The sequence below is a fragment of the Brachyistius frenatus genome, unplaced genomic scaffold (genome assembly GCF_029030835.1).
Source record: "Brachyistius frenatus isolate BFR_SWC_R1_liver_20210118 unplaced genomic scaffold, ASM2903083v1 Contig_56, whole genome shotgun sequence".
NCBI lineage: Eukaryota > Metazoa > Chordata > Actinopteri > Embiotocidae > Brachyistius > Brachyistius frenatus.
Window position 1 is genome coordinate 2,102,501 of NW_027210655.1, and position 27,480 is coordinate 2,129,980.

The 27,480-nt window shown below is 42.4% G+C and overlaps 2 protein-coding genes across 3 annotated transcripts in view; one reads left to right on the forward strand and one right to left on the reverse strand.

Moving 5' to 3' along the window:
- Nucleotides 1-5,690, forward strand: part of traf6 (TNF receptor-associated factor 6) — a 7,272-nt gene extending 1,582 nt beyond the window's left edge. Inside the window, exons 3-8 of the mRNA XM_069705444.1 lie at nt 210-360; nt 1,375-1,533; nt 1,640-1,711; nt 2,046-2,123; nt 2,646-2,984; nt 4,012-5,690. Coding sequence (XP_069561545.1) covers nt 210-360; nt 1,375-1,533; nt 1,640-1,711; nt 2,046-2,123; nt 2,646-2,984; nt 4,012-4,608 — 1,396 coding nt within the window. The 3' untranslated portion in view covers nt 4,609-5,690. The remainder of the gene's footprint in view (nt 1-209; nt 361-1,374; nt 1,534-1,639; nt 1,712-2,045; nt 2,124-2,645; nt 2,985-4,011) is intronic.
- A 90-nt stretch (nt 5,691-5,780) lies between these two features.
- trpm5 (transient receptor potential cation channel, subfamily M, member 5) lies at nt 5,781-26,177 on the reverse strand. Of its 2 annotated transcripts, XR_011311189.1 has the most exons (26): nt 26,049-26,177; nt 23,863-23,930; nt 21,469-21,625; nt 21,170-21,350; nt 20,594-20,760; nt 20,305-20,482; nt 19,190-19,254; nt 18,557-18,742; nt 18,145-18,244; nt 17,807-17,925; nt 16,187-16,528; nt 15,411-15,554; nt 12,501-12,624; nt 12,133-12,278; nt 11,319-11,431; nt 11,103-11,204; nt 10,467-10,725; nt 8,996-9,114; nt 8,393-8,525; nt 8,107-8,281; nt 7,792-7,960; nt 7,458-7,636; nt 7,057-7,189; nt 6,730-6,802; nt 6,387-6,611; nt 5,781-6,265 (listed from the first exon to the last, which is right to left on the reverse strand). XR_011311189.1 is itself a non-coding variant. In XM_069705425.1 (25 exons), the coding sequence occupies exons 1-25, from the start codon at nt 26,097-26,099 to the stop codon at nt 6,483-6,485; spliced, it is 3,612 nt and encodes a 1,203-aa protein (XP_069561526.1). In that variant the 5' UTR covers nt 26,100-26,177; the 3' UTR covers nt 5,781-6,482. The 2 variants fall into 2 exon arrangements, 1 of the variants encoding a protein (XP_069561526.1); XM_069705425.1 differs by having other exon boundaries at nt 5,781-6,611.
- Nucleotides 26,178-27,480: the final 1,303 nt, after the last annotated feature.

The window sequence follows — 27,480 nt, forward strand, 5'->3', positions numbered from 1 at the left end:
CTGCCGCGCAGCTCGCCACATAGCTCTGGACACTAACTGGGGTTTATAACGCTTCGTTAACACCGGCTTCTTCATTAGCAACAGCGCAATCGGTTAAATTGCTGAGTCCTGAATGATGCAACATTTCGCTGCTTAAATGAATCACACCGTGGAAACTGCTGGTCTTAATTCTGCTGAATGATTTTCCTGTTCCTCCTCTTGCAAAACAGCGACACGGGACAGAGGTGCCCCGTGGACAACGAGATGCTGTCAGAAGACCAGCTGTTTCCCGATAACTTCGCCAAAAGGGAGATCCTGTCGCTGACCGTTCGCTGCCCGAACTCTGACTGCGTCGAGAAAATGGAGCTCCGACATTTAGAGGTTAGAAATTCAGATTTTGAAGACGGCACCTTTCTGATCATGTCCGTCGTTGATGAAATCCAGTTTTGAAATCACAGCTGGCTTCTGTACCGTTTCCAACATAGGGCTGACATTACATCCCACTTTGTAATGAAAAACAAACAAACAAACAAACATATTTGCTGGCCGACCTGACGGCTGAGTTATTAGCACATATCACAGGGGCGTGCGCTCTGAGTTTGAGTCCCTGCTCTGGGCCCCCGGGCCACCCGGAGTCATTCACGACATTTATTTTCCGTCAGGCACTAAACGCATATTTTTTTCAAATTGCTGAGTCATGCACTGTTCCACAAACATGGTTCAGATATTACTAGATTATACACAATCTCCTCTACACAATTATAAAAAAAAAAAAGATATGTCTACTGACAATATGTTACGGTGAGATGCATGCAAAAACATAACAATTTCACAAGACAACATTATTTTTTTTCCTTGATAATATAAAAAAAAATCTCAAAGTATTATCAAATTAAATGATGAAAGATTTGGACAGCCTCGACCGTTCTGAAAAAAAAAAAACAAGACATAGCATGAATTGTTAGCCCCTATAATGACTAAGATATGATCTTAAAAGTGAAGGTAGGGAAATTACCCTGAAAATTGCCAATAAGGGTTAAAAGGCCTCCGTTTTCAAAAGACCTTTTAAGAAGATTACAAAAGAAATAATGCTAAATGATCCGACAACCAAATTTAATTGGGATTATTTGTGCTCGATCCATCACTACTATTGACCTGCAACCTCTGAAAAGAAGGAGAATCCTAATGACGCCGACGGCTCTTTGTCGAGTCCCACAAAATCACTCCGGTTCACTCGGCAGTAATTGGAGATCTCGTTTTTTGCATGAAAAAACATAAATAAATGGGTACGGTCTTTCTCTGGTGTCCACAAGGAAATTGTTATGTGGATCACCGTTTCCCTTCAACAGAATTAACACAAACCGCATTGTTTTGGATCTATTGTCGTTGCTCCAGAATCATTTGGCGCAGTGCAAGTACGCCACCGTGGCGTGTCTGCAGTGCCAGCAGCCGGTGAAAAAGACCCAACTCGAGGAGCACATAACCGTCGAGTGCCAAAGACGCCCCGTGTCCTGTCCAGATTGCGTGGCGTGCTTTGTCTACGAGGAGAGAGAGGTACTGTTGACTCTTGCCTTCCCCCTCCCCCCCCCCCCCCACAGTAGCTGTTAATTTGTGTATCACCGGTCTCCTGACTAGTCTGGTGTTGTTCGCCTTCCCTCAGCTTCACCAGCAGCAGTGTCCGTTCGCCAACGTGATGTGTCAGTACTGCGAGTTGGATCTGATCAGAGACCAGGTGAGAGCCGCCGTCGAAAGGGCCGGTAGATAAATCAAAACATGCCGTAGTTACGAGTTGTGACTCTTAACGTCTATCAACAAGGACTTCTCTTTTGTTCAATCGATGGGGAACCGTTCCACACACAGTCACAACACACATCACCATTTCCGCGACAGGAAGTGCAAACACTGGTGTTTTAATGGCTTTCTGTCAACCCGGGTGACTTCAGTACGTTTGTCTGCCCTTAGACAGTAATAACTGACTATTTGAAATGTTTTGAATAAATGAATATGAACGAAGCCCGGCTCTGAATGTGTTTTTTTTGTTTTGTTTTGTTTTGTTTTCCCGTCAGATGGAATCTCATTGTGACACAGATTGTCCGAAAGCACCCATCGCCTGTACCTTCAGCATCTTTGGATGTAAAGAGAAGGTAGGTTCAAATCTTTTACACTGTTGATTTAATTTCTGTTTTTTTAGTTGTCACATGACTTTGAAAAGCTACCTTGACAAAATGAAAGCGTCCCGAGATCTGCTCGTGTTTAGTAACATCTCTTCACCCAAACCAGCTGAATAAGCATTCTTTTACATGAACAATAACAAATCGATGCTCAACACACACGTTTTGTATCACGACAGCTCAGATTTAACAGCGTGTGCTTTTTTTTTTCTTTTTTTTTTTTCTTTTCTGGATGCATTTGTTTTACGTTTTCAATTGATGAAGCTCACACTACTCACATCTGTCACAGAAAACAAACCGATGTTTATTACTCACTCATTTTCTGCCTGTCCACATATCACTGTATCCCATCACTTCCCTTCGTATTGTCTCCATCTGTAGTTCACGCGCATGTATTATGTATTTGGTCTTTTCTTTCTTTTAATATAAAAAAAAAAAAAAAAAAAATGAAGAGGATCCAGATATCGTAAAGGAAAAACTGCCGTGCCTCCACAGATGCAGCGCCACAACCTGGCTCAGCACATGCAGGAGTTCACGCAGATGCACATGTGCTACATGGCCGAGTTTTTGCGCGGCCTCGGCCCGAACGGCACCGCGCCCAGGTCGCTGTGGACGCCGCCGGGACCTCCCGTTTCCTCCGAGGACCTGGGAGCGTCGGCGTCGGCCTGCGGCGGGGCCAGAGGGGCCGCCGGCGGCGGCGGCGGCGGCGGCAGCGGCGGCAGCTGCGCTCCGTGTCAGCCCAGCGTGGAGATGCAGCGGCTCGGAGACATGGACATACGGCTGGTGAAGCAGGACCACAAGCTGATCGAGCTCATCATCTTAAAAGAAACGCAGGTGAGGGATCAAAGTACTGATATTCACATTCGCACGGGCGCTCTATCAAGGGTCGTTATGTTTTTGTGGCCCCAAGTCCTTCTCCTAAACTTGAACTTTTATTATGATATGACAGTTTAGTCATCACGTCATCAACAGAGCTACAGATGGGTTTTTTTTTTTTCTTCGAAAACAGACAGCTGTGCTTCCTTTCCCTGATTTTTGTCGTCAGCATCTTTTCTCCAGCTGTTTGAGACTTCTTCTTGTCCTCATATCTAGCCAGTCTCTTTTGAAACCGGGTTCCCATTGGTCGGGGAATTATTCCAGGAAATGTCAGGGAATTTTAAAAACTTTTCCCGACAGGGAAAGTCAGGAGATTAAAAAAAAAAAAAAAAAAAAAAAAAAAATTGGGGGGGGGGGGGGGGAAGTCATGCAATACCAGGGAATTTTGTTTGCACGTGTAAATTTTTTTCTTTATCTAAATGATATTTTCCATGTAGTCTTTTTCGATCATGTTTTCCATTTCGGCCTGAGTGTTTTTTTTAATTTTTTATCTCCTGTCCGTTCGTCAACAAGCGGCGAACATTTAATTAAAGATGTGCCTTTTTCTTTTATCTGCTTCGGAAGTCAAACATGCAGGAAAATTTACATTTCAAGAGCTTTGGTTACCAAATGATGAAAATGAAAATAGACGACAGAAAAGCTGAATCTACAGTTTGTAAAACTACTATAGATCTATCCACTACGGGAGCTGGAAAGAAGCATGCCGGGTTTTTACCGTTCCCATTTAAATTAAAAAAAAAAAAAAAAAATTTGCATTAAGATTTTTGCACGAGGGTCAGTGTGTTTATAAGGGCGCGTCGGAATAGTTGTGTGCGTGATCAGAATTGTGCAATAGTGAAAAGTTTTGTACTGAAAAGGCCTGTGAGCTTGAAAATTAATTGGAATAAAATAATGTGGGTGTTTCTTGTCTGTTCAGCACAACGGCAGCATGTTTTTCTGTTCACGGAATTTCAGTTTTTAACTAATGTCCTCCTCCTTTCCCCAGACAGAGCAGCTAGCGGAGCTCCGGCGTCGGGTGTCAATGCTGGAGGACACGGTGAAGGAGCTGGAGGCCCAGCAGTGTCACGGGATCTTCATCTGGCGCCTCAGAGGTTTCTCCGCCCACCTGCGGAACCAGGAAGCGGGCCTGCCGGTGGTGGAGCACAGCCCCGGCTTCTACACGGGCCGGCCCGGCTACAGGCTGTGCCTGCGCCTGCACCTGCAGACCCCCAACGCCCCGCGCTGCTCCAACTTCATCTCCCTCTTCGTCCACACCATGCAAGGGGCTTTCGACGGGCAGCTGACGTGGCCCTTTCAAGGGACCATCCGGCTCGCCATCCTGGACCAGGGCCCCGAGGGCCAGCATCACGTGGAGGTGATGGAGACCAAGCCGGACCTGCAGGCCTTCCAGAAGCCCACCATTCAGCGCAACCCCAAAGGGTTCGGCTACGTCACCTTCCTGCACCTGAATCAGCTGAGTCAGCGAGCCTTCGTGAAAGACGACACGCTGCTCATCCGCTGCGAGGTGACGCCGCGCTTTGACAGTACGCTTCACCGCGAGGGGCCGACGGTGCAGCGCAGAGGACCCGAGGCGTCGGTTTGAAGGGACTAACGCCGAACTCATTTGTCTGGGATCCTCATCACGCTGACATCCTCCGGCGTTTTCAGCATCGCTCAGCTCATTTTTAATTGACGGACATCAGGAGAAAAACTTACATTCACAATTAAATTTAAAACATTTTGCAGCCGCATTGCTAGTATTTATTTGTTCTCCAACTTTTAGGTATCAATGTCACTTTTGATTTTATATATATATCTATATATATATATATATATAGATATATATATACAGAACAATGCTTTTATCTCATTTTATAACGTCTAAACTCACTCACATGGTACAAGCATTCATCAAGCTTCATATGTCGTAACTGTGTCGACGAACAGTCATTGTTTGTTCAGCTCAACGTCACCAGCCCGCAGGTTTGATATCACTACTGGACTGTTCTGAATGTTAAAGGCACCCTGAGGAGGTTTTGAGACTAGATTCCCGACGTCAGGACGAACACGTATGTGCAGAAGAGTGCCGGCAGCATGATACTCCTTCTCAACGGTGGCAGAGGACGAAAAGAAGAAGTGCGCACAAGCTATAAATAAGGTGAAACGAGATAACAATGGAGAAGTACCACAGACACTGAAATGATTCCCCATCCAAATCACGTTGTATGTTGTTTTTTCCGTGCCCTAGTGGGTGCAGAGAGTCTGTGCGCTCAGCCAGACAAGGAAGCTCGTGTGCCAAGTTTTAACGGCAACAAAAACATGGGAGTCCTCAAGAACTTTTTTTTTTTTTTTTTTTTTTTTTAATCCGTGCAATGTGCGAGGTGAGCAACTTTCACCGCTACAGAGGAGACGCAGAAGAGTCAAGTGTGAACGATCAACTGGAGAAAATGGCAAGAGTCGGAGAACAGAAACAAGCAGTGGCCATCAAAAAAAAACTTCTGGTTCCATCGGATATTCGGGGTTTGGTAGAATAAAGCAAGTCGACAATAATCCAGTAAAAGGTGAAGAAGGTAACTACTAGTTTAGTGGGAAACGGTGCACATTTTAAGATACTAATACGTCTGTATTTATAGAAAAACTGCCTTAGAAAGCCAACGTGCCCAAAATACGCATTTCATGCTTCACTATTTGTAACCATACTGTTATTGCAGCATCACCACTATGCCTCAATCTAAAAAGAACAACAACAAAGAAAACGTGGAGGCTGTTTTGCTAAAACATGTTGCAGCGCTGATTTCTGCTGACTGTGCAGAATTTACGGTGCCTTCCACGCCACTTCCTACCTAATGTGACCCACTGTAGACAAATATGTTCAGTGTAAACAGAAAATCCAACACGTGTATAATTCGCTGTATTTTTGTTTCAGTCTTTGTTTTTTTTTCCATGTGACACTTTATTGTTGCGACACAACTCGAAAGTAATTGCAAAATGATTATGTAATTCCAAAATGTTACACTGTATGTTACTGAATGTGCTGTTCTTAGCATGTGGTTCATTACTAATGCAAATAAGTCATAAATTAAAGCTAAGCAATCGTAAACGCATACACGGTAGTGAAACATTTAATGTCTTCACGTGTTTTCAGGATAAATAACTTCGTTTTATTCATTTAGAAAAATGAAATGCAATCCAAGGAGCCCAAATTGTATGTCATGAGTGACTTAATTGAAGATGTGTGCCTTTTGCTGCACTGAATCCACCTGCGAAAATAAATAAATCCCACAGCTTTTTATTAATTCAAAATTAAAGTCCAAAGCACTTCCACTCAAATCCTCATATTTCAAAGTATTCTAAACATCCTATGTAGATAGCAGTTGCCACCTTAATTTCCCAGGTTGACTCTTGAGGAGCGTCTGTGGTGCTGCTGACCTTCGCAGTCCGTATTTTTGAATATTGTTTCGTCTCTCGGTCATCAGTTTACGAGTCGGTCTTCCCGGCTTTGACTTTTGACTCACTCGGAGCCCTCGGAGCATCTTTGCCACATTTGAGAGTGCTCTGAGCGAAGCACTCCGCCATCCAGGACAGCACCTCTCCACAGTATCTCACCTAGAGACGAAGCCAGAAGTGACTGCGTGTTATGTAAAACCAGATTACAGTTGATTTTTTTTTTTTTAATTTATTGTGAAATAGACCCGATCATGTGTCGACCGTGTTCCTGGTTTACCTGAGCTTCCATTGATGTCAGTCGTTTCTCTTGGTCCCTAAATCCACCAACGATCTTCAGCAAGCTCTGAACCCTTCATCACAAACAAAATCAGTTCAAATCATGTCCAATAATCCTTTTTTAAAATTATTATTATTATTATTATTTTTTTTTAATATCAGTACTGAGCATAAGAGGTTTAAAACGAGCTACAGGGTGATGCTCACCTGGTAAGAGTGCAGTGGGTTTGTAACTAATGGTTAAAAATGTTTTGTTTTTGCCCCCAGAAAAATCTTATAATCTGATTATTTTATTCATTTGTAGAAAAAAGTGCAAAATAAGAGTTACTTTGAGGAGGTGCTCTTGAGTCTCTCCTCGCTGCTCTCCCAGTGCTGGCGCTCCAGCTTGGCCAGGTAGTTCTCCTTCTGCACCGTCTCCCATGTTATCAGCCTCTGGTCCAGTCCTGCTGGCAGCTCCCTCTCTGGCAACACGCACACACACATGCACACACACACACACACACACACACACACACACACACGCACGCACACACACGCGCGCAAGGAGACAGTCCAAAAGGCAATTAACCTAAAAGGCAATTTCCACGGGTGGAGTAGGTACGGGACAGAGATAAGCACACTATGTGTTTGCCTGTATTTCATTTAATTCTTAATTTATCCGGACGAGCCGCAGGGAATTATTTCAAAAGTAGAACGGCTTCATCGTCCCCGATGGAAATATATACGTACCGAGATGCTCCTGCTTGGGCTCGGGCCGTTTGACCATGCTGAGGAGGACCTGAGAGAGGTGGCTGATGATGATGAAGGGCGGGGCGAGCGCCGGACGGCTGTGGTACTCCACGATCAGGTTGTATCTCTGGAACTTCCAGAAGATGTCGGTGTTGCCCTGCACGACCTGGAAGGTGTAGCTGCAAATGGGAAATGGAAGAAAAAGCCAATGAAACCAGTTTTTTATTATTATTATTATTATTATTATTATTATGTATTTATTATGTACAAAGACGCCACTAATTCACGAGACGGACGAACATATGGACGGTTTCCTGGATTACCGGTCCCTGACCTGAACATGGCGATGAGGAGGTTCAGCAGCAGGACATTTGTGACGAGAAGGAAGATAACCAGCAGCAGGATGACCAGCCAGTTGGCATAGGCGTTGGGACACGGCGGCCGCAGGCCCATGACAATCTCTTCCCTATCATTAGTGCAGTTCATTTCAGGAAAGCGAGCAGCTGTGCTCCATTTTAATGAAAGAAAAAGGAAGAAACAAAATGAGAAGAAACAAGATTAGAAGAAATAATGCTCAGGTCATAACAGAGCCATTCCCGATTAACTCTGTATGGAATAAACATAGATATCTGTGTTTACTGTAATGTACCATCTATTTCCTCTAAGGGGATCTGTCCAAAAATGTGCAGGTAGGGGCGGTACAGGGCCCGGCGAAACACCCAGTCGATCCTCGGGTCGTTGGGGTGCAGAAGAGCCTGGGTGGCAACTCCGTAGGCGATGAGCCACACACTGAGGAAAAAGAGGAAGAAGAAAACGTCCTTCATCTGTAAAAGAGAAACAGACGCATCTTTATCTTCTTCACAGCTACTTAAGGTCTACATTGTCTTCATCGACGACCATGAACATGAATTAAAATCGGATTTTGTTTTGGTCACCATTCTTTCCACGATGATGATCTTGGGGCCCAGCTGCTTATGAATGGCAAAGATGTGGATGAGACGGAGAGTAAAGACCATGAAGTCTATCGCCAGGACCGTCCGTCCCGCCTCGTAGGTGTCCTCCACCATCCTGTACAGTAAAATAAAACAGACGTTAAGCCCAGCGTGGTTCAATCATTTCTACCCTTCTCATTCATTCATAATCCATTCATGTTCATGTTAAATAAGGTGTCAATTGATGCCCTACTCAATAGTTATTAAGGGTGCTATTATGAAATACAGTAACAAGCATGAACTACCCGTTAATTAACTTTGTTGTTCACGGTTAAATAATCCTTTAGTTCATGTTAATTAAGGTACCAATTCATGCCTTACTTAATAGGTAATAGGGATGCTATTGGCATTAGTAAATAAAGTAACAAGCATGAACTACCAGTTAATTAACAGTTATTTAATGGTTAAATAATCATTTAGTTTATGTTAATTAAGGTACACATTTTTGCCTTTGGCATTTGGTCTACACCATCATAACAGCAACTCTAAGACCCCCACGCTTTATATATATATATAATTTTTTTCGTGTCATTAAGTAACAATTACCTGCATGAAACCCCAACAACAAAGAGCGAGATGGCAACCATGTCACATTTGTTCCAGTTGTCCTCTACGTAGAGTTTAAACTTCTTCAAGATGTTCATCTCTTCATCAGTGAAGAAGCTCTGTGTCATAAAAAAAAGGATGAAATCCTTTTACGACTCTAAAAGTGGCAGTTGATAATAAAATCATTTCTTAACAGTTCACACACTGGAGAGCTTTTCTGTCATGCCTGCAGGGCCAAAAGGGAGTTAGCGGGTACACGACCCGGCTGCTTTAGAGGCACCTGCAATGTCCCAGATTGTCAGTCCCGTGAAATGTCTCTCACACAGAGTGTAAGGTTGAGTTCTCTTCCCCCCCCCCCCCCCCCGTGGCTCTAACAGGGCACCTGTAAGTGCATGAAGAACCGCCGCTCGGTCCCTGGATGGCGCTGTTGGTTTGACGATAAGCTGAGGGCAGAGAGCTGCTTTCGCAGAGTGACAGACTGGTGTGGAAGCCCAGACTGTCAGTCAACCATCAATCAACATCTTCAACTATCAACTATCTAAATCAACTCTTTTAAAACCTTCTTCTCGGTTTAGTTTTGTTCAGTTTCAGAGTGTTTTACAGAGAAAAATCCCTGAAAATAATTATTTCTTTCTTTCTGGATAGATAGATAGATAGATAGATAGATAGATAGATAGATAGATAGATAGACAGACAGACAGACAGGTAGGTAGGTGGACGGACAGACAGACAGACAAACAGTTAGGCGGGCAGGCAGACAGACGGACAGGCAGATGACAGAAACCATCTCTCCGTTATAAACAGCTGGTAAACCTTCAGTCTCCAACCTCGTTGTGTGACAAGTAAGAACAGGGCCGCCGTGGCATCGCCGTCCTTTCGGGGGAGGCACACACCCCAGAGCCATCTCTTTGAAGGCACACGGGCCCCCGCTGGGCTCGGTAGCATGCCACCGCCGCCTGCAGAAATGTGCTTCTGTTTTTGAGAAAAACCTGCGCCATAATTCTGCTCAGCTCGGGGACTTTTCTGAGATGCACATTGAAAAGAAAGGCGAGCGGAGGGAGCAGCGGTTGAGGGTCTGTCTCATCTGGGGCTTTTGTGCCCAAGGGAGGAAGGCTCAACGGGATCAGCGCAATAAGGGATCATGTTTGTCTGACCTGGCTCACCGGGAGGGAGTCAGGCAGTGAGGTGAAAGGCTCATGAATCCTTAAAAACCCCCAGAGAGAATGAGCTCAGTGTGGCGGCTCACATCACCTCCCACTCAGATGTGACGGACCCTTCAGGCCTGAACGCTGAAACACTTCTGATAAAAAAAAAAAAAAAATTTTTTTTTTAAATGCCGCTGCTTCTAAATAGGTGTCACACGGCTTAGATAATCGGAGGTGAACTTTAAATAAAAGAATCTCAAAATGAGGTGGTGAGAAGCGAAAATGTTGTCAAAGGAAACGGGGTGATCGGATGCTGCGGCGGTCACCTGTCGAAGTTCCTCCAGCACCAGAGTGAAGACCCAGAAGTAGAGCATTATTTCCGGGGGCCCGGGGCCGAGGGGCGGCGGCAGGCGAAAGTCGAGCAGGAGCACGTAGGTGAAGAGGCAGAGGAAGGCGAAGTACATGATGACGTTGCCGAGGAACACGGTGACGGGGGCGCTCCAGAAGCGACGCCAGCGGCGCAGCAAGAAGCGCCACCAGACGGAGGCGCAGCTCTGAGCTGCCGGACCTCCGGGTGAAGAATCCCTGGAGGACAAGAGTGGAAAAGACACTCTCAGATTCTGTTTTACAAACACAAGATATGTATACAATAATCTAATAGAGGTTACAGCCTGGCTTCTTAAGATGAACCCTGTTTATTGCTGTTTGTTTTTACCTCTATTCTTTACTTTAAGACAAATCCCCTTTGGGGACAATACAAAAAATGAGATGGAAATTAAAATTGTAATCGGTCACAGAGTCATTTTGCACAGCACACTTTATATTTAAGAAAAAACTAATGAGAATAAAAAAACTTCATGTTCATAATTAGAACATCATTTCTATTAAAAAAACATTTTTGATTTAGCTATTTTTCATAATTTATTAATAATTTTTTAAGACAGTTTTGATGGTTGACTCACAGGGGATCGTCGTCGTCAGTTAACAGTAAAGCCTTTTCTGTATCCAGACTGTCCAGCTCCACAAACTGCTCGCTGCCGTTACGGTTATTGAGTTCTTCGTCACTGAGAAACAAACATAAAAGCATCAAAAAAGTGCACCAAAAAAAACAACAACAACAACAAAACATCTATTCCATACGGTGAAACCCGACGGTGGGTCAGAAGAAGACGGCTCACCTGAACTTTATGAGGTTGGTCCAGATGAGCGGCGGGAAGAAGAACGACACCACGAGTTTGGAGATGGCGGTGTCGGTCGTCATGGCGCCCCACCAAATCTTTGTGAGGAGAGCCTGCAGTAACGTGAGCAAACTCACTTAACAAGTTCACCACAAGGGGGCAGCACAGGCCTTAGGCTATTTCTGCATTACAGTCTTGAGACCATATTAATGGAGGAAACATACAGGGAGTTACTGCAGACAAAAATGTGTTTTTAAATCTTCATTTCACGTGTCATGTGATCTATTTCTGATTGCAGTCTGGGATTGAAGTGGTTTACATGAAAGGACACCTGATGTTGAGTCATCAGCCTGTCCACCCTTAGCAACAAGACTAAAGAAATCCACGATCTCTTGAAAGATTACACACATACTGAATCATAATTAACAGCTTCCCATTAAAAAAAAAAAAAAAGAAGGAAAAAAAGGCTATATTATTCCCAACTGTGTACTTTAAAGAAAATATGACTTCCCCGAGTGATAACTTTCCTTCCTGACACTGAATATAAATTAACTCTTGGTGATGACTTTCTGTGACAAGCACATCTGTTGGTTGGATTCATTTGGAAACTGAGCGCTGAACGGAGTCTAAATATATAATGTGGTGACAAAAAAAACTGCAGAGCAAAAAGGCAGCAAAATAACCTTTCTGTCAAATACTTTTGAACGAGTCGGATGAAAGTGAATTTTTTATAATGGCTGAAAAGGATCAGATAAATTGGAGCCGAAAATGAGCATATGGATTTGTGTCCCCCGCCCCCTCCTCCTTTTCTTACCTGAACGCCATCGTGGGCAAAGAAGGATTTGGCATCTGCCTCGGTTGCCAGGTTGAGGACGGTCGACTTGCTCCAGCAGTGTGTTCTCCGCACTAACAAAGCGTAAGCTCTGTCTTCGCTGTTGGAGTAACACTCTCCGAAGACATCTGCCGCAGTGTGGGAACATCGGGTCAAACACTCGGCTGCATTTTGAAGAATTCTTGCTTTCAAGGTTCATACTTCACCCCCTCACCTCCCCCTCCCCTCTCCCCGATTGGGATCTGCTGGTTTAAAGAGCTCTGAAGATGCACTTCTCGCAGTGTTTGACCTCTACCTGCTCTCGGACCTTATTGTCAGGCTCTTTTCATCGAACGGGTTCATGTACTCACCGAGGGCGAACTGCTCGTACTTGGCCTCCTTCATGCTACGTGCGGACTCGGCCTCAGACTCCAGTCGAGCCATCTCCTTCAGAATCTTACAACCCGCCAGCGCTGCCGCGACCGCCTCGGGGCCCTGAAGGATTAAAAGAAAGCCTGTATCCGAGAAATGGGTCTGAAAGACAGAATCCAGCTTGGGATTTTGAGAGGAGCTTCATCTCGTGCATCTAAATGGTTGTACCGTGTGCAGCCGGCTGCAGTAGCTTCGCTCATGAGTCTTCATTCGCTTTCTAAAAGTCCAAATGTTTGATTTAATCATGCAAATTACAGATACACTCACATAGTGTACATTTTTACAACAGTACCTCATGTATTATATGCAATTGTTGTCATAGCCCGTCTTTCAAAACACCCGTCAGTAAGTCTGGGGATGATGCAAGGCTCCAAACTTAGTTTTAAAGTTTGGAGCTGTTTTATGCAGACCTGAGGAAATCTTCCCCTGATCCCCGAAGAGCTTTACCCGAGTTTTTGCCCATTTTCTATTGAATAAACGTCTGGATATGTTTTTTGGGGGGGTGTTTATTTTTTTTTTTTTTGCTCCTTTCAGCGTTCAATTGCAGTTTCTTTATTTATCAAAGTGACTTTACGTTACATTATGTGCTTAATTTATCTGAAAATATGCATCACTATTATGCCCATCTGACTAAAATAAATGGAAAGCAGTGCTTCTGTGGACCTGAAGATTTTGTCATTTCTGGCTGTTTTGAAAAGTTTTTTTTTTTTTTATTCTTTGTAGTTTTGGGAATACTTTGACATTTGGAGAAATATGCTTTTGTACTTTTTTTGGGGTTTTTTTTTTGCTGAGAGTTAGATGAAAAGATAGCTGCCATCACCAGGGGATGCTTAGCTAACATTTGCACAATGACTGTAAATGTCAATAAAAACTAGCCGGGCTCTGTCTGGAGCAGCGCTACTCCAAGAAATACCATGCCCCCCCCCCCCACACACACACACACACACACAACCAGCACGACACCCTCCTTTATTGCTTTTCCATTAAATTGTTTTGTGATATAACTTGCATGATTTTTACATGTACTGTGTTGCATGTTTATACTTGAGGTGCCCTGAGGGGGATGCACCAGAGTGTGTCTGTCCTTCCTGTGTAGTGTGGTCAGTTCTGGCTTCATGCCCACTCGCTCGTTTTTAGCCTTGAGGGCAGCATCGGAGGACTGTTGGACAGACTAAAAACGAAAAACGGGTTCATAGGAACACAGGAGCCAAAGTTTCCCTTATATCCTCTTTCATAGACAGCGATTACCATTGCTTAGTACGGCATTACAGTAAATTATGTTTATTATATTACATTGTCACGTTCTGTGGTCAATAGTTCATGTCCAATTAAAGACTCTATACAAGTAGCACAAACATTTAGAGGAGCAGCGTCACGTTTCCTTTATGTAAATCATCAATGATTTGTACACATAATACTGTTTAATGCCACTCTTGGGCTAAGATATGGACATATTTTGCTGGCATAAGCCAGCCTTGCAAGGGATAATTGGGTGAGGGCCTCCAACATGAGAGACGCTTCAGACAATCAAATTATGAATGCAGATATCCAGGCCTGAGTCTGAGCGCTAAAACGATGGGGGCGAGGGGTGGCATACACGAGGAAATGCAATTACCATAATTTCAGATAATGTTTAAAATAAGACGCAGGAAAAGGAGCACATAAGGGTGACCGCTTGTGAGATTACAATAATTGCTTGCCTTAGTTCAGGGAGGCGCAATAAAGAAATGAAAGGTGCCTCGGAAAGATGTTGAAAACAAAGAGCAATTATCATTGATTGGTGTCATTTAAACTGTTCGTGGAGCATCGGTCCCATGTCAGGGTCTATGTCTCATTAACTTAATGGGGGCTTCAGATACCCGCACTCTCTCACCGCCGGCTCATCGTCTCAGCAAGCAGCGTGACCTTCATTTGAAAAATGTTCTTGGAGATAAGACAGCTTTTTAGTTCACCTGAGTTCTTGATAAATACGCCGTTTGCTGCGCTCTTTTATCTAGAGTGACATTTTCACTTGGCAGTACTGACCTACACCTGCATCACTCGTCACACCGAATCCAGAATACAAACTACATTCAGCTCACTCCTGTTTGGTTAGAGCAGAGTTTTCCAATGCAATGCATCGTGTTATTGATTGAAGCAATATTCGATGAGGGTTAGTTTTTTTTTTTTTTTTTTTTTTTTTTTTGCTCGTGCGATCTCCGTTTGCATGGCAATACGTGGGATATGACTAATAACTGGAAAGCAATCAGTCACGTCAGTCGACTCTTTTTTAATGTATGATTTCTAGGCCAATTTATTGCTCTGGATATTATATCTCTAGAAATTGCGAGATTTCTCAAACTGAATAAATACAGCACGTAGAAACACTAAACTGCTCAGCTAGCTCAGTCTAGTCGTAACTAAGATGTCCACTGGAAAAAAAAATTGTTGATGGACTCGTGTATTTTTAAGATTTTAGCACCGTGTCAAGAGTTAAAACCCAACTAGTCAAGCAAGCCGCCGCTAGCTAGGATTTTAAGTGCGTGACTCTCCGTGGTGTTACGTGCTGGAAGCGACAAAAAAAAAGGACCAAAAAAGGCCTGATTTCGCCAAATGGGTCACATTTAACAGCCCTTATAACAAGTAAAAAAAACATTATATTGCATATTATATGAAATTCTATTGTAATTATATATTGCCATTGAGTAGGCGGAGAGATATTTTCTAGTGATGAGCAGGGTGTGATGTCACGCTGATTTCAGCACGTTCCAAATGTCCAGTTGACCAATCAGATCGCTGGGTCGGAACCCGTTGTTGTATAATGAACGTGAGCTGCAGCCGAAGCGTCCGAAGAAGCTGACGAGACTCACCATTGCCCAGAAGTAGTTGGCCATCTGCTGTCGGTTCTGAAGGACGGCCCAGAGGAACAGATCTCTCCAGGGATGTTCGCAGCGCTCCTCCGACTCCGCCAGGTTCTTCTGGTTGTGGAACAGTCGACCTTTCGCCGGCTTCTCCTGGAGCCCACAGACAAAAACATTAAATGCATTACACGTAAATAGTAAAAAAAGGTCGACGCACACAGTTTACAGAACACGTAGCGTTTATGTGAATCATGCAATTTATGGCAGTTATTATTAAGGAGGCCATTTTTGTTTGTTTGGCTGTCTGTCAACTGCATGTTTCTGTACTTGACAGTGTGAACGCACTTATGCACTCAAAATAGTGAGTGTTAGTACACAAGTATTTGGAACACAGGAATGGTTCTATTTTGCACTTCCCTGCACGTTGTATGACTGCGCCATTAAAATGCATATTGCTTTTTTCTATATTTTAACTATTTAATTTTTTGTTTTGTGTTTAATTTTATGCATTTTATCCGTTCTAATGCATTTTTTTTAAAAATTTCTTTTCTATTTTTAAATGTTCCTTTATATCTGTTTTTATGTGGAACACTGTATGTAACTGTATTGCTGTAAGACACTTTGAGCTGCATTCGTTTATAAAAGGTGCTTTACAAATAAAGTCTATTATTATTATTTTACGGCGGCGACCAAAAGGTCTGAGAGCAAGAAGGCACACGAGCTAAAACGTGACTTGAATGCTTATTCGGAAGAGTATACTGGATATGTTTGAGTGTTTCACTCACAGTGGGAATCTTTTGGTAAAAGCCTTTACAGGACTCGTGGAGAAAATCTTTCAGCACTTTGGCGACCTCGTAGAGGGTGAGGCGAGGCTTGCCTTGCTCAGGAGGATGGTGCCCGGGTGGACCGGGCGTCCTGGCAGCTCTGAGCAGAAGCTGCTTCTCCTCGTACTTTTTCAGCAGCAGGTTGTGAAGGAGGCTCTTCTCGGACACGGACCAGTAGAGCTCCTGCAGACGGCCGTAGGTGAGGAACTCGCCCAGGTTCACGCCGTTGTCCACGAAGAGGCGCACGAAGTCTGGCTTGTCGTTGATGAGGGCATCCATCATCACCTCTTCAAGGTCGCACGCCTGCAAAGACCAGGAGCATTTGTTACACAGACTCTCAGAGCACCTGCGTTCTCTCCTGCCTGTAAAAAGACTTCTATTCTTTACCACAACGCACACCGGCTTGCTACTCGAGTTTCTATGCCATCTAATGAGTCACTACCAGTGAATTGATTGAAAACAAATGTCGATATATTGACATGTACAAATAGTAAAAGATAGATAGGTGCTGGGCTCTGAGGATGGCTGTTGGAGGGATTGCCATGAATTTTTTTTTTTGTCCAAACTAATGGTCCTCTGAGGATGAATCCTACCGGCACGACAAGGCTGGCATTCATTCATGAATTAATTCGCGAATGTTAGCAGCTAAACCATCACACTAAACTATGATAGCAAACATGGAAAATATTATATCTGCTGAAATATGTGAGCATTATCATTGTGAGCATATTAGCATTTTTAGCTAAGCACAGCTCTGCTACTGTATAAAAGGAGTCTTCAACCTTTTGTCTGACATCTACTCATGTTTAGTAACATTTATTCACATAGCTGAGCTCCACCCAAAACCAGCTGACGGAGCTTATTTAACGTGAACAATAACAAATTGATACTCAATGCACACACTTTGTATCACAACAGCTTAAATTCAAATGCATGTGCATGTTTTTTTCTGAATGGATTTCTTTATGTTTTCAACTGATTCAAATGCAGTCCGGCCAAAAATATTGTATTTATATATATTTTTTTACCTTATTCACGAGGACCCGTTTATTTTTTAGCTCAGTATGAGAGTCTCTGCTGCGTTTCTGTCCTCTGATCTCTGTGTGTTACATGAAGGGCGAAGCTACACCCTCCGTTACACTGACACGGTGAGGATAAGACAGGTGTCGGAGGGCAAATGGAGGCTTTCCACTCTAACAAGTGTTCTGATAGCGTTGTTCTCTCGGACAGATTAAAAAGATAAATAAATAAAAAAATGCTGAAATTGATCAAATATATTAACATACCCAGGTGTTTTATACTTGGCTGGCAGTAAATATACCCTGGCAGCCTTCCCAAGTAATTCTATGTATTGGAAACACTGCATATTGTTTCAGAAACAGATGCCGGGTTGGAGCCCCTTTGCTACAGAGACTCTTGAATAGCTTTTGCTTTCTTTACTTTAAAAAAAAAAAAAAGCTGAACCTTGACTTGATTGTAGATTGAACACTTGTAACTTCACTCTCACAGAATGTTGCGCCAGAAGGCGGGACGGGTTTAATTACCAGAGTTTGACAAACCTCTTATTACATTGCAGCTCACCTTCCACTCCACGTCTCCATTAAAGATGTCACTCTTGGCGATGTCCACTCTGTTCCAGGCCACAGCCAGCTTCAATTCATCCAGGAAGTCCTGTGCTTCCTGACTCTGGCTCTTACAAGCTGATAAAGACACACATGAACAAACACACCACACACCCCCCCCCCACACACACACACACACAGGAAAACACAGTAAATGTCAACAGGTTCACAACCTATGAAGTACTCAAAATGTCAAGGCTGTCTCTCATTGTAGCTATCAAGACAGAAACCTCGTAATTCTACAGCCGGAGGAAATTGCAAGTTTCTTGAACGTATCTCTCACAAGAAGTACTTTACCCTTGACTAGAGCCTTGAGAATAACCGTATCCAGCTCCGAACTCTCCTGTTCGGGGTCATGGACGGTGAGGAGGTGTCCGTGATCGAGTATCTTCTGGATCTGATTAGCAGGTTGACAGTCAGTTATTGGCGAAAACCTCATTTGAGTGAAGAAATGTGCAATTTTTAAATCCCTAATGCAATGTTCTATTACAATCCTTCATTGTGTGTGTCAGCTTGCCCTCCTCCTTCATTTCCTTAATTAGGTCATCACATACAAATTTTGAAGATAACGATGAGAATCCCACATTAGCTTCCCCCCTTGCAATCTTTCTTTCCCACTGTGCCCCATTTTTCTGGCAATGTTCAAGTCTTGTGATGTGCATATCTGTGTATGTGCCTGCCTCCACGCTGTGTGCACCAACGCTCTCACCAGCTTGACCCAGTTACTGATGTCTGTGCTGTGGTGGGCATTTGGAAAGGTGTCCAGCAGCAGCTCATGAACGCTGTCCGTATCCCAGCAGCCCCTATTCATCAGCGTGACAAGGATGTCAGCCACACCTCCGGAGCCTGCGAGGATCAGCCATGGTGTCGAGTTGCCAATGCCTTTATACATTCTCTGCAGGAAGGGACACGATGTTCAGATGGGTTCTCTGTTGATGTTTTTTTAAGAAGTTTTTTTTTTTTTTTCAATAGATCACTCTCAGCTAAACATCAACAAAGAATTATGTTGCTCAGTGTAAGCTGTAGTCCGTAAGCTCCTCAGTTATGGTTCTGTTTATGCAAATAAATTGGTGACTTTGACCGGCTTTTTTTCATTGACGAGATTAGTTTTGTGAAAACAGAAAGAATTTCTTTTCTCAGTCTGGCTTTGGGCTGCTGCTTCAGGAGATGGCACAACCAAAGTTTGACTCAAAGCCTAATTCGCGGGTCTTCAGCCTCTGCTTAAAGTCAGATTGTGCAAATTCAAGTGACAAAACATGTCTGGCTTTTTAGGGGGTGTCTTCGCGGTCACGTCTTTTAAAGTTCTCAAGTAGCTAACGCAGCTTAATGAATTAAATTTGACCTTTAGGATCCTGGGCTCCCCGTGGACCAGGAGACACAGAACTGGGATCTCGAAACTTCCTGTGCCTGCAAGAATCAGAAAATTTACATTCATAGAAATATCTTTCGCAGTGTCTCTCAAATTATCACCACTCTGGTATTACTTTAAAGTGTGAATCCTGCATAGAAATCTCTGTGCGACAAAAAATATATATATTTTTACAGTTTCCCTTTGTCTCTGAGATGTGAACAGTTTTGCTAAAGTGTTTTTTTTTTTTTTCACCCGTGAAGAGGTAAAACTATCCAGTTCAACAATTTAACAGTATGCTTGCGAGCAAATCAGTTAAAGAACAAACAGAAATTTCCCCTTGAAACATTATTTTTCAGGGAAACTTTGCACAATGGTGTGCTTGAAAGGCAGAAAGAGATAATTGTGGAGGAATTTTGAACATTAAGGTATCCCACTGGTTTTTGACTACAATTGAGAATGGGCCCATGTTTTGCTTGTATCATATTCATGAGGAAATGATATACAATTATGGCACTCGTTTTAGTCAACTCCACTGGTTGACAGTTGTTGGTGGTAGGACAAGAAGAAAACTGCAAGCTATACATGAGTGTGAACAAAGCATGATCTATATTTATAATTTAAATTTAAAAAATGAAGTGTATTTTATGAAGCTGGAAAAACAGCAAAAACACTCTCAACAGACCACCTTTGATTACTCTGAAAAGTAGCAACAGTTTTGTAGTTTGTGCTTTAAGAAGAATACTTACCTCAGCTGCTGCACTCGTGTGCAATTTTGAGGCTTGTGTTTTTACAGCTCGCTATACGACAAGGTTGTAAAATATAAAGCAGGGCTTTTTATAAGACATCTATATATGAAGCAGCCATAGCACCAAAATGAAATAATGCTTAAAGCATCTATAATTTACCAGCATGAAAGCCACCAATTGTCAGAATGAATAGTCCTACTTTAAATAGTTAAGTACATTTTACTGCTTTATTTATTTAATATTACATAAGTAAAAGTAAATGCAGTATTTTAGCTTTTAAATGTGGTATTGTTGCTACTGCCGAAGTAAAGGATTCTCGCCATAGTGTCGGTCCCCTGCGGTGACCCAAAGGATTTTTACCTCCATAACCGGTGCGCTGCAGAGAGATGTGCTGGAGGAGCTTCACCCTCATTTCACTGGTGGCTCCTGCTCTGTTGGGATCCTCCTCGACAAGCACGAAATGAGAGTGGTGGCTGTCCAGGGAATACACCGAGCCATGGGGCAAGTCCTGTGGCTTGTACGTTGCAGGCTCATCCACCTTAAAAAGAAACGAATACAAGTATGCAGAAAGACAGAAGGATCCCATTTACACATTAGTGTGAAAGAAAGGTAAATATTTCCTCATATTGTTTGTGTATGAACAGAAAACCTTGGCAGAGATCAGCGCCTCTCGGTTGTAGATCATGTTCCAGGGTGCGATGCCAATGGCCACTACACGAACTTTAGAGGAGGTGCTGGCTAAGGAGTGATCTCGCACCGCCTGACCCAAGTGCTTAGTGATGCCAAAGCAGAGGCCATTAGTCAAAATCCAGGCCCCTGGAGAGCAGAAGATGAAGATGAGTGTGTGTATAGGACATTTGATACTGAATTCTAGAAGAACAAGGAATGAGTTTCTACCAACATTATTAGACCAAAAAGTTGAGTCCAAGATTACATAGCAGCAGTGGAAATTAGATTTCTATCTATATCATCATAAAGAATACGGTAGGTTTATGTTGAAATAAATTACGCCATTTAACAAAATACATAAAAACTGAAATAAGCACAAACGAGAAGAGAATTTAAGACTATAACTTCTTACAGAAAAAAACCCAACACTTTGTACATCTAAATAAAAGACAGGCTTTTCTCTTAGTAATTCTACTGCCAGCCAAAAGAGGGCAACAGAGAACACATTCCCTTTAATTTCAAATGCCACAGCCAAATTTGGCCCCTTGATTATAACCTGTGCTCTGTGCAGCCTTCACGAGTCCTTTTCTAAGAGTGTCCCTGAGCCAGGGCTTCATCTGAGCCAGCTCATCTCCTCCCACCAGAGCTACCACCAGGTGTGGAGGAGCAAGGCCCCACTCTTCTGTCAGCATCTGGTAGATGAGCACTGGGTCTGTGTTGCTGTGCACTCTGAGAAACTGAATAAAAAGAGGCAAATTAAAATGCGAGTATTTGGGAGAAAAAAAAAAAAAAATCGACAAACTCCTGCTGTGTTGCTACATAACATTCTGTATTTATTATGTTATCTTGCCTCACCTTTCCTCTCGTCTTAGTCGGGCCGATGAAGTCGATGTCGCCCACTCTTCCAGCTGCCCAGTGACTCTTCTCCCTCTTCATTCTGCTGGACAGGCTTCTGGCTACGTTCTCCAGAGTCTCGTTCACCGTAGAGCAGCACGAACAGCCCAGCAGGACGCTGAGAAAAACACACATGAAATGTGTATGTGTATCGCATCATATAATCCTCTTCAACACACAATAGTAAAGCACCAGATAGAACTGTAGGACTGTGGAATCCCAAGTGATCAAAATAAACTCAACTCTGACTCACCTCTCGAAACATAAAATACAATGGTATAATGTGTCCTATAACCTGCAGCAATACCTTTTGTTTGCCCAGCTTATTGTGCTGTACTGTTTGCTTGTTTGGTTTGTCTTGTTATTTTGCAGGAGTTTTCAAAAGCTACTCAAACTAGAATCATTGTCAAGTTGCAGTTTACATCCATGTCTGTCCAGACTCATATAATTAATGTATGCATGTGAAGACTTTAAAGGTTAAAAAAATAAAAATAAAAGCCATGACAGTAGACATTGCTTCAAAGAAAACGTGAATACTGCACACACATCTTCAATATGACGACAAAGAAGATTTATACAATCATCATATTATCAAGCTCGACACCTAAGTTTAGTGTCACCAATTCAGTATTGTAACAAATGAGAAATATGGTGACAATCACGACTTTTGTTCCTGAGTGGTGGTATCATGGTCACAAGAATAATACAGACATGAGGTCCTGTAATCTTTGATTCCAAGTGAACGTTTGTACCAAGTTTGAGGAAATTTCCTCAAGGTGTTCTGAAGATATTGCATTCACAATAGAGGGACAGACAGATGGTACGGATGTAAGGAGACAGTGACCTTTGACTATTAAAATTGAAATAATTCATCTTTGAGCCCAAGTGAACGTTCATGCCAAATTTGAAGAAAGTCCCTCTCTGCGTTCCTGAGATATTATATTCACAAAAATGGGATGGACAGGAGGACACGGTGACCTTTGACCACCAAAATCGAATCAGTTCCTTCCTGAGTACAAGTGAATATTTGCACCAAATTTGGAGAAATTTCCTCAGGATGGTCCTAAGATATCGCGATCCTGAGAATGGTAAGACGTGAGGTCACTGTGACCTTTGACCAAATGTAAACTATAGTCACAATCTCCCCTTCTGTTCCTAAGTTACGGTGGTGAGTAATGGCCAGAAAAAGGGTTTTGCAGATCATTGGTCCAAGTGAATGTTTGTCCCAAATTTGAAGAAATTCCATCAGGGTGTTCCTGAGATGTGTCATTCAAAGGAATGGCATGGATATCACAGTGACCTTTGACCTTTAACCACCAAAATCCTTGAGTTCATCCTTAAAGCCAAGTGAACATTTATGCCAAATTTAAAGACATTCCCTCAAGGTGTTCTTGAGATATTTCAGATTCACAAACTTCGGACGTATCAAGAATGTAGCACTTTGCCTTTCTTAGAGTATTTTATTGGAGAAAGCATTCTTCTGCATTCTACAGCACAGAAATGACCGGCTGTTATGAATAATTTAACTGGAAAATTCTAATTGGAATTAGTTAGGATTTAGTCCAGCACAAATGTTCCCTTTCTGTAGCACCTCTTCCACTTATGACCTCCTAACCAATAGGCTGATCTGATTGCTTGCAAATGTGTACTTTCAGCTGATCGGATGATGATTTCTTTATCATGAATACTGAACAGCACACTGTACATATTTCTTCAAGTGAATGGAGTAGACCTATCTGTTAATGTTGTCTTTGACTTCTACACACACACACACACACACACACACACACACACACACACACACACACACACACACACACACACACACACACACACACACACACAATAGGCTGATCTGATTGCTTGCAAATGTGTACTTTCAGCTGATCACTTTATCATGAATACTGAACAGCACACGGTACATATTTCTTCAAGTGAATGGAGTAGACCTATCTGTTAATGTTGTCTTTGACTTCTACACACACACACACACACACACACACACACACACACACACACACACACACACACACACACACACACACACACACACACACACACACACACACACACACACACACACACACACACACTTTGGTCACATTATCAGACGTCACATTACATTTACTTGCATGTCAGTTTCATGCTTTTAAAATGTCTAACTGTCACGCTCAGTGAGGCTAAAACGTGTCTATTTCACATTTTGCTATAGTGGACAGGTGAGTCAATTTCATGCTTTGCTGGGATACTGGATTACGCACACACACACACACACACACACACACACACACACACACACACACACACACACACACACACACACACACACACACACACACACACACACACACGCACCTGTGCTCCTCTGACCACTCCAGTATGTCCCCACATCGCAAGCATCGCGTCTGCGGCTGTAATATCCCCTGTAAACAAATGAATATACAGATATTAAGTCTATTTTCCTCTTAAATCATCATGACTCACTGACCACTCTTTTTTAAAAGAGGTTCTTATGAGTACTCGTGGTCAATGCAAAGCTGGCAGGATTTTCATTCTCGCTTCATATGCAAAGCGTTTCCTGTCTCATGTTTGAACTATAAAAACACACAAAAGCTCTGTCACTCAAATACATGAAACCAAGAAAACTGGGCCACCGTACTGTGGGCTCTCATCAAAACCTTTGAACATGGAACTCTGATATGTTGTGAAATGAAAATAATGTCTTTAGATATTTAGATTCTCATCCATCATGCAATACATCTGGGAGCCATCAGATCGAGTCCAACATTCATTCTGCTACATGACAAGAACACCAAACATACAGCTAGAAGGCTAGAAGAACGAGTCCTGCAACAGATGGCCCCCCCAGAGCCCTGATCTGGAGTCAGTCTGGGATTGTGTGAAGAGGCAGAAGCAACTGAGACAACCAATCCACAGAAGAACCGTAACAAGTTCTCTCAAATGTTTGTTGCAATGGGAGAAATGGTGCAGATTTTAGTTGGTTTTTTTGTTGCACTTTTGTATGAAGTTAACTGATAAATAAAGTATATTTATGGCATTATTTTTTAATAAGTATCATTTATTTTTGGTGCCTGAAAATATTGCACAGTATTGTATATCACCGTTATTATGTGGTGGGGAGTGCTTGGAAAATGTGTGTTTGCCTGCATGACTTTGTTTAAATGCCGTTATTGTTTTACAGTGAAAACATTCTGTTTATCTCTGAGTGATTCTTTTCATAGAAAATAAATGACACGGAGTTCAGAAAGGAAACTCATTCATTATTAATAAGATTATCCATTTGCCTCAGTAAACACTTTTATCCGCAGCGATATATTTGCATGGGCATGTGAGCTTGTTTGTGAAAAATGATTAAAACCAAAATGCAACAGAAGTGCACAGTCCTTTGACAAAAAGCAGTAGCCTGCAGATGCACTTTGAATTAAGCATTTTAACAGAATTTCGGTGCTCAGACTGAGAGTCAAGTTGTGTGTTGTAGCCATCTGTTTTAATGTAAGTGAGCAGCTTGTTGTGAAACCTTATATTTGACTACAGGTCTGGGTCTGGGAGGGAAACGACTACTGGGTATGCAAACAGGACTATTTGCATGCAAAAATTGAGGGAAGGACATCCAGCTATGGGTGTGTGTGTGTGTGTGTGTGTGTGTGTGTGTGTGTGTGTGTGTGTGTGTGTGTGTGTGTGTGTGTGTGTGTGTGTGTGTGTGTGTGTGTGTGTGTGTGTGTGTGTGTGTGAAAGGGAGGGAGAATCTTAAGGAGACAAACACACTTTACACCTTGCTTGAAGTCTGCCATGATAACCTTAAATGCAGTGTTTGTAAAACTGTAAGGCCCAGCGTCCCTCTTTGGACACATACAAGAGTGTCCTTTAAATGTCGATTAATTATTGAAAACATTTTCAATATTAATGTTTCAAAATCAATATCTGAATCTTGAGTCACAACATTTTAACACAGTCAAAGTTCATAGAAACGTTGTCACCAATTTGCAGTGATTCAATATTGAGAAGTATATAGTGAAACTAAATGCACCTTTGAAAATAATTAAAAAGAAAACAATATTGTAGGAGGCGAGGAAGCAAAAGAACTTCCTGGGTCTTAGATCTTATTACGTTTTAGAAAAACTAAACCAAAAGCGGGACGATGTTGCACTAAAACATGTTTGTAATTTGATTGAATAAAGGTTGTTTTATGGGATTAGGGGGCGGGTAAATGTATGATATATGTCTTTACATTTGCAATATTCAGTAAAAATGTTGAAGGTGTATCTCTTGATTCAACTGTGTAATTACATCCTCCCCATATAAAATCCTTCACAATTTTTCCACCATGCCGATTATGATGATTTTACCATATATTACCCTTAACATAGATTATAAATGAGACAAACTGCTTTATGTGAAAACATTGATCATCATGTCCATTACATATTAACTTATTGAGAAAGCAGCTTTTCACTTTTCCCAAATTTAGTTCTTCTAACAATGACAAACAGAAAAAAGACAAGTCCACCGTATATACTCACCAGAGGTGTGTCGTGACTCTCCTCCATGGCTGAAATGTTCGTCTTTCTCATTCTGAACCGCACAGGTCTGAGAGGCTCCCCGTCCACCAGCCTCAGGTGAACCACCAGGAAGAGCTACAAAGGTGAGGCTCTCCCTCCAACCAATCCCAGCCGGTGCTCTGCACCATTATTTTGCATGTCAGCGCATTTCTCTCATCGGGACCACACCCTAAATGTTAAAGAGGACAGGTTTGTGTTTAGTTTTAACTCACTTCTAAGAAATGCACAGAAAACACATTTCAAAACAGCAGAATGGAAAACTTTATAACTGATCAACACTGTCAGAAAAAGAGCTTTACATTATTTAATATGAGCTGGAATGAGACAAATATGTCATACATATATAGAAATGATTATCCAATAAATTTAGGGGTGACTTATCAGAGGTGAAAGAAGCATTCAGATCATAAAAGTCAATACAGGGATGTAAAAATACTCCATTACATGTAAAAGTACAAAAGTACAAGCAGCACAGTAGAGCGAATCTGTTTGCACAACAGATTCTGCACAAATCTGTTTACAGTTTTTTTTTAAACTTTTGCTCTAATCTTTGATTTTTTGCTGAGCTATTGGATCAGTTGAACATTTATTGAGATGAAACTATGTAAGAAGTTCAAAGGGGGAAAAAAAAACAATTATTTGGAAAAGCTGTTAACAACTCATAGACATCTGAAATATGACCTCAATTATACACCGATTCATGTAAGATGTCAGAAGAAAATAATATGCTGTCTTTGGAGGACTAGAAGTAGCATCAAATGGAAATACTCTAGCAAAGTACAAGTAGCTCAAAATTGTACCTAAATGCAGTAGCTACTGGAGTAGATGTTTATATTTCACATTATTATTGCGCTCCACCAAAACACGTTGGTTGGTTCTGCCTGAGTGTCGTATCACCGTAGCACAGAGAAAACGAAGGCTGCTTGGAGAAGCAGTTTATCAGTGATGGAACTCAATATGCCAGCCACGTATTCACACTATTCCAGCAAGGCGTGAATCCAGTCAGTGGTGGACCAAAGCTGAGACAAGGAGCCCTGAAGGTCACCAAATTGATCAGCAAAAATCAAGGTGGGGGGAAATTGAATGGTTCCTCTCTAATTACCACCGTGTGTTCCCTGTACGGAGCGTACAACCCCCTCCACTCCGTCTCCTCAGAGGCCAGCAAATCCGGCTGCTGCTGTTTTTACCGGCAGCTGGGAAGTTTGTGTGAGAGAACGAGGCCTTTCCCGAGAGTCACCTGCAAAAAAAAAATGTAAATAAAACCCAAAAAGGAGTTATAACATTAACAGCCCAGTAACAACACTGATTTGTATTCTGAAGCAAAATGCTAAAAAAAAAAATAGAGCCTTTTAACAACTCCAACCTGTGGGGATTTTTTTTTTCTTCAGTTTAA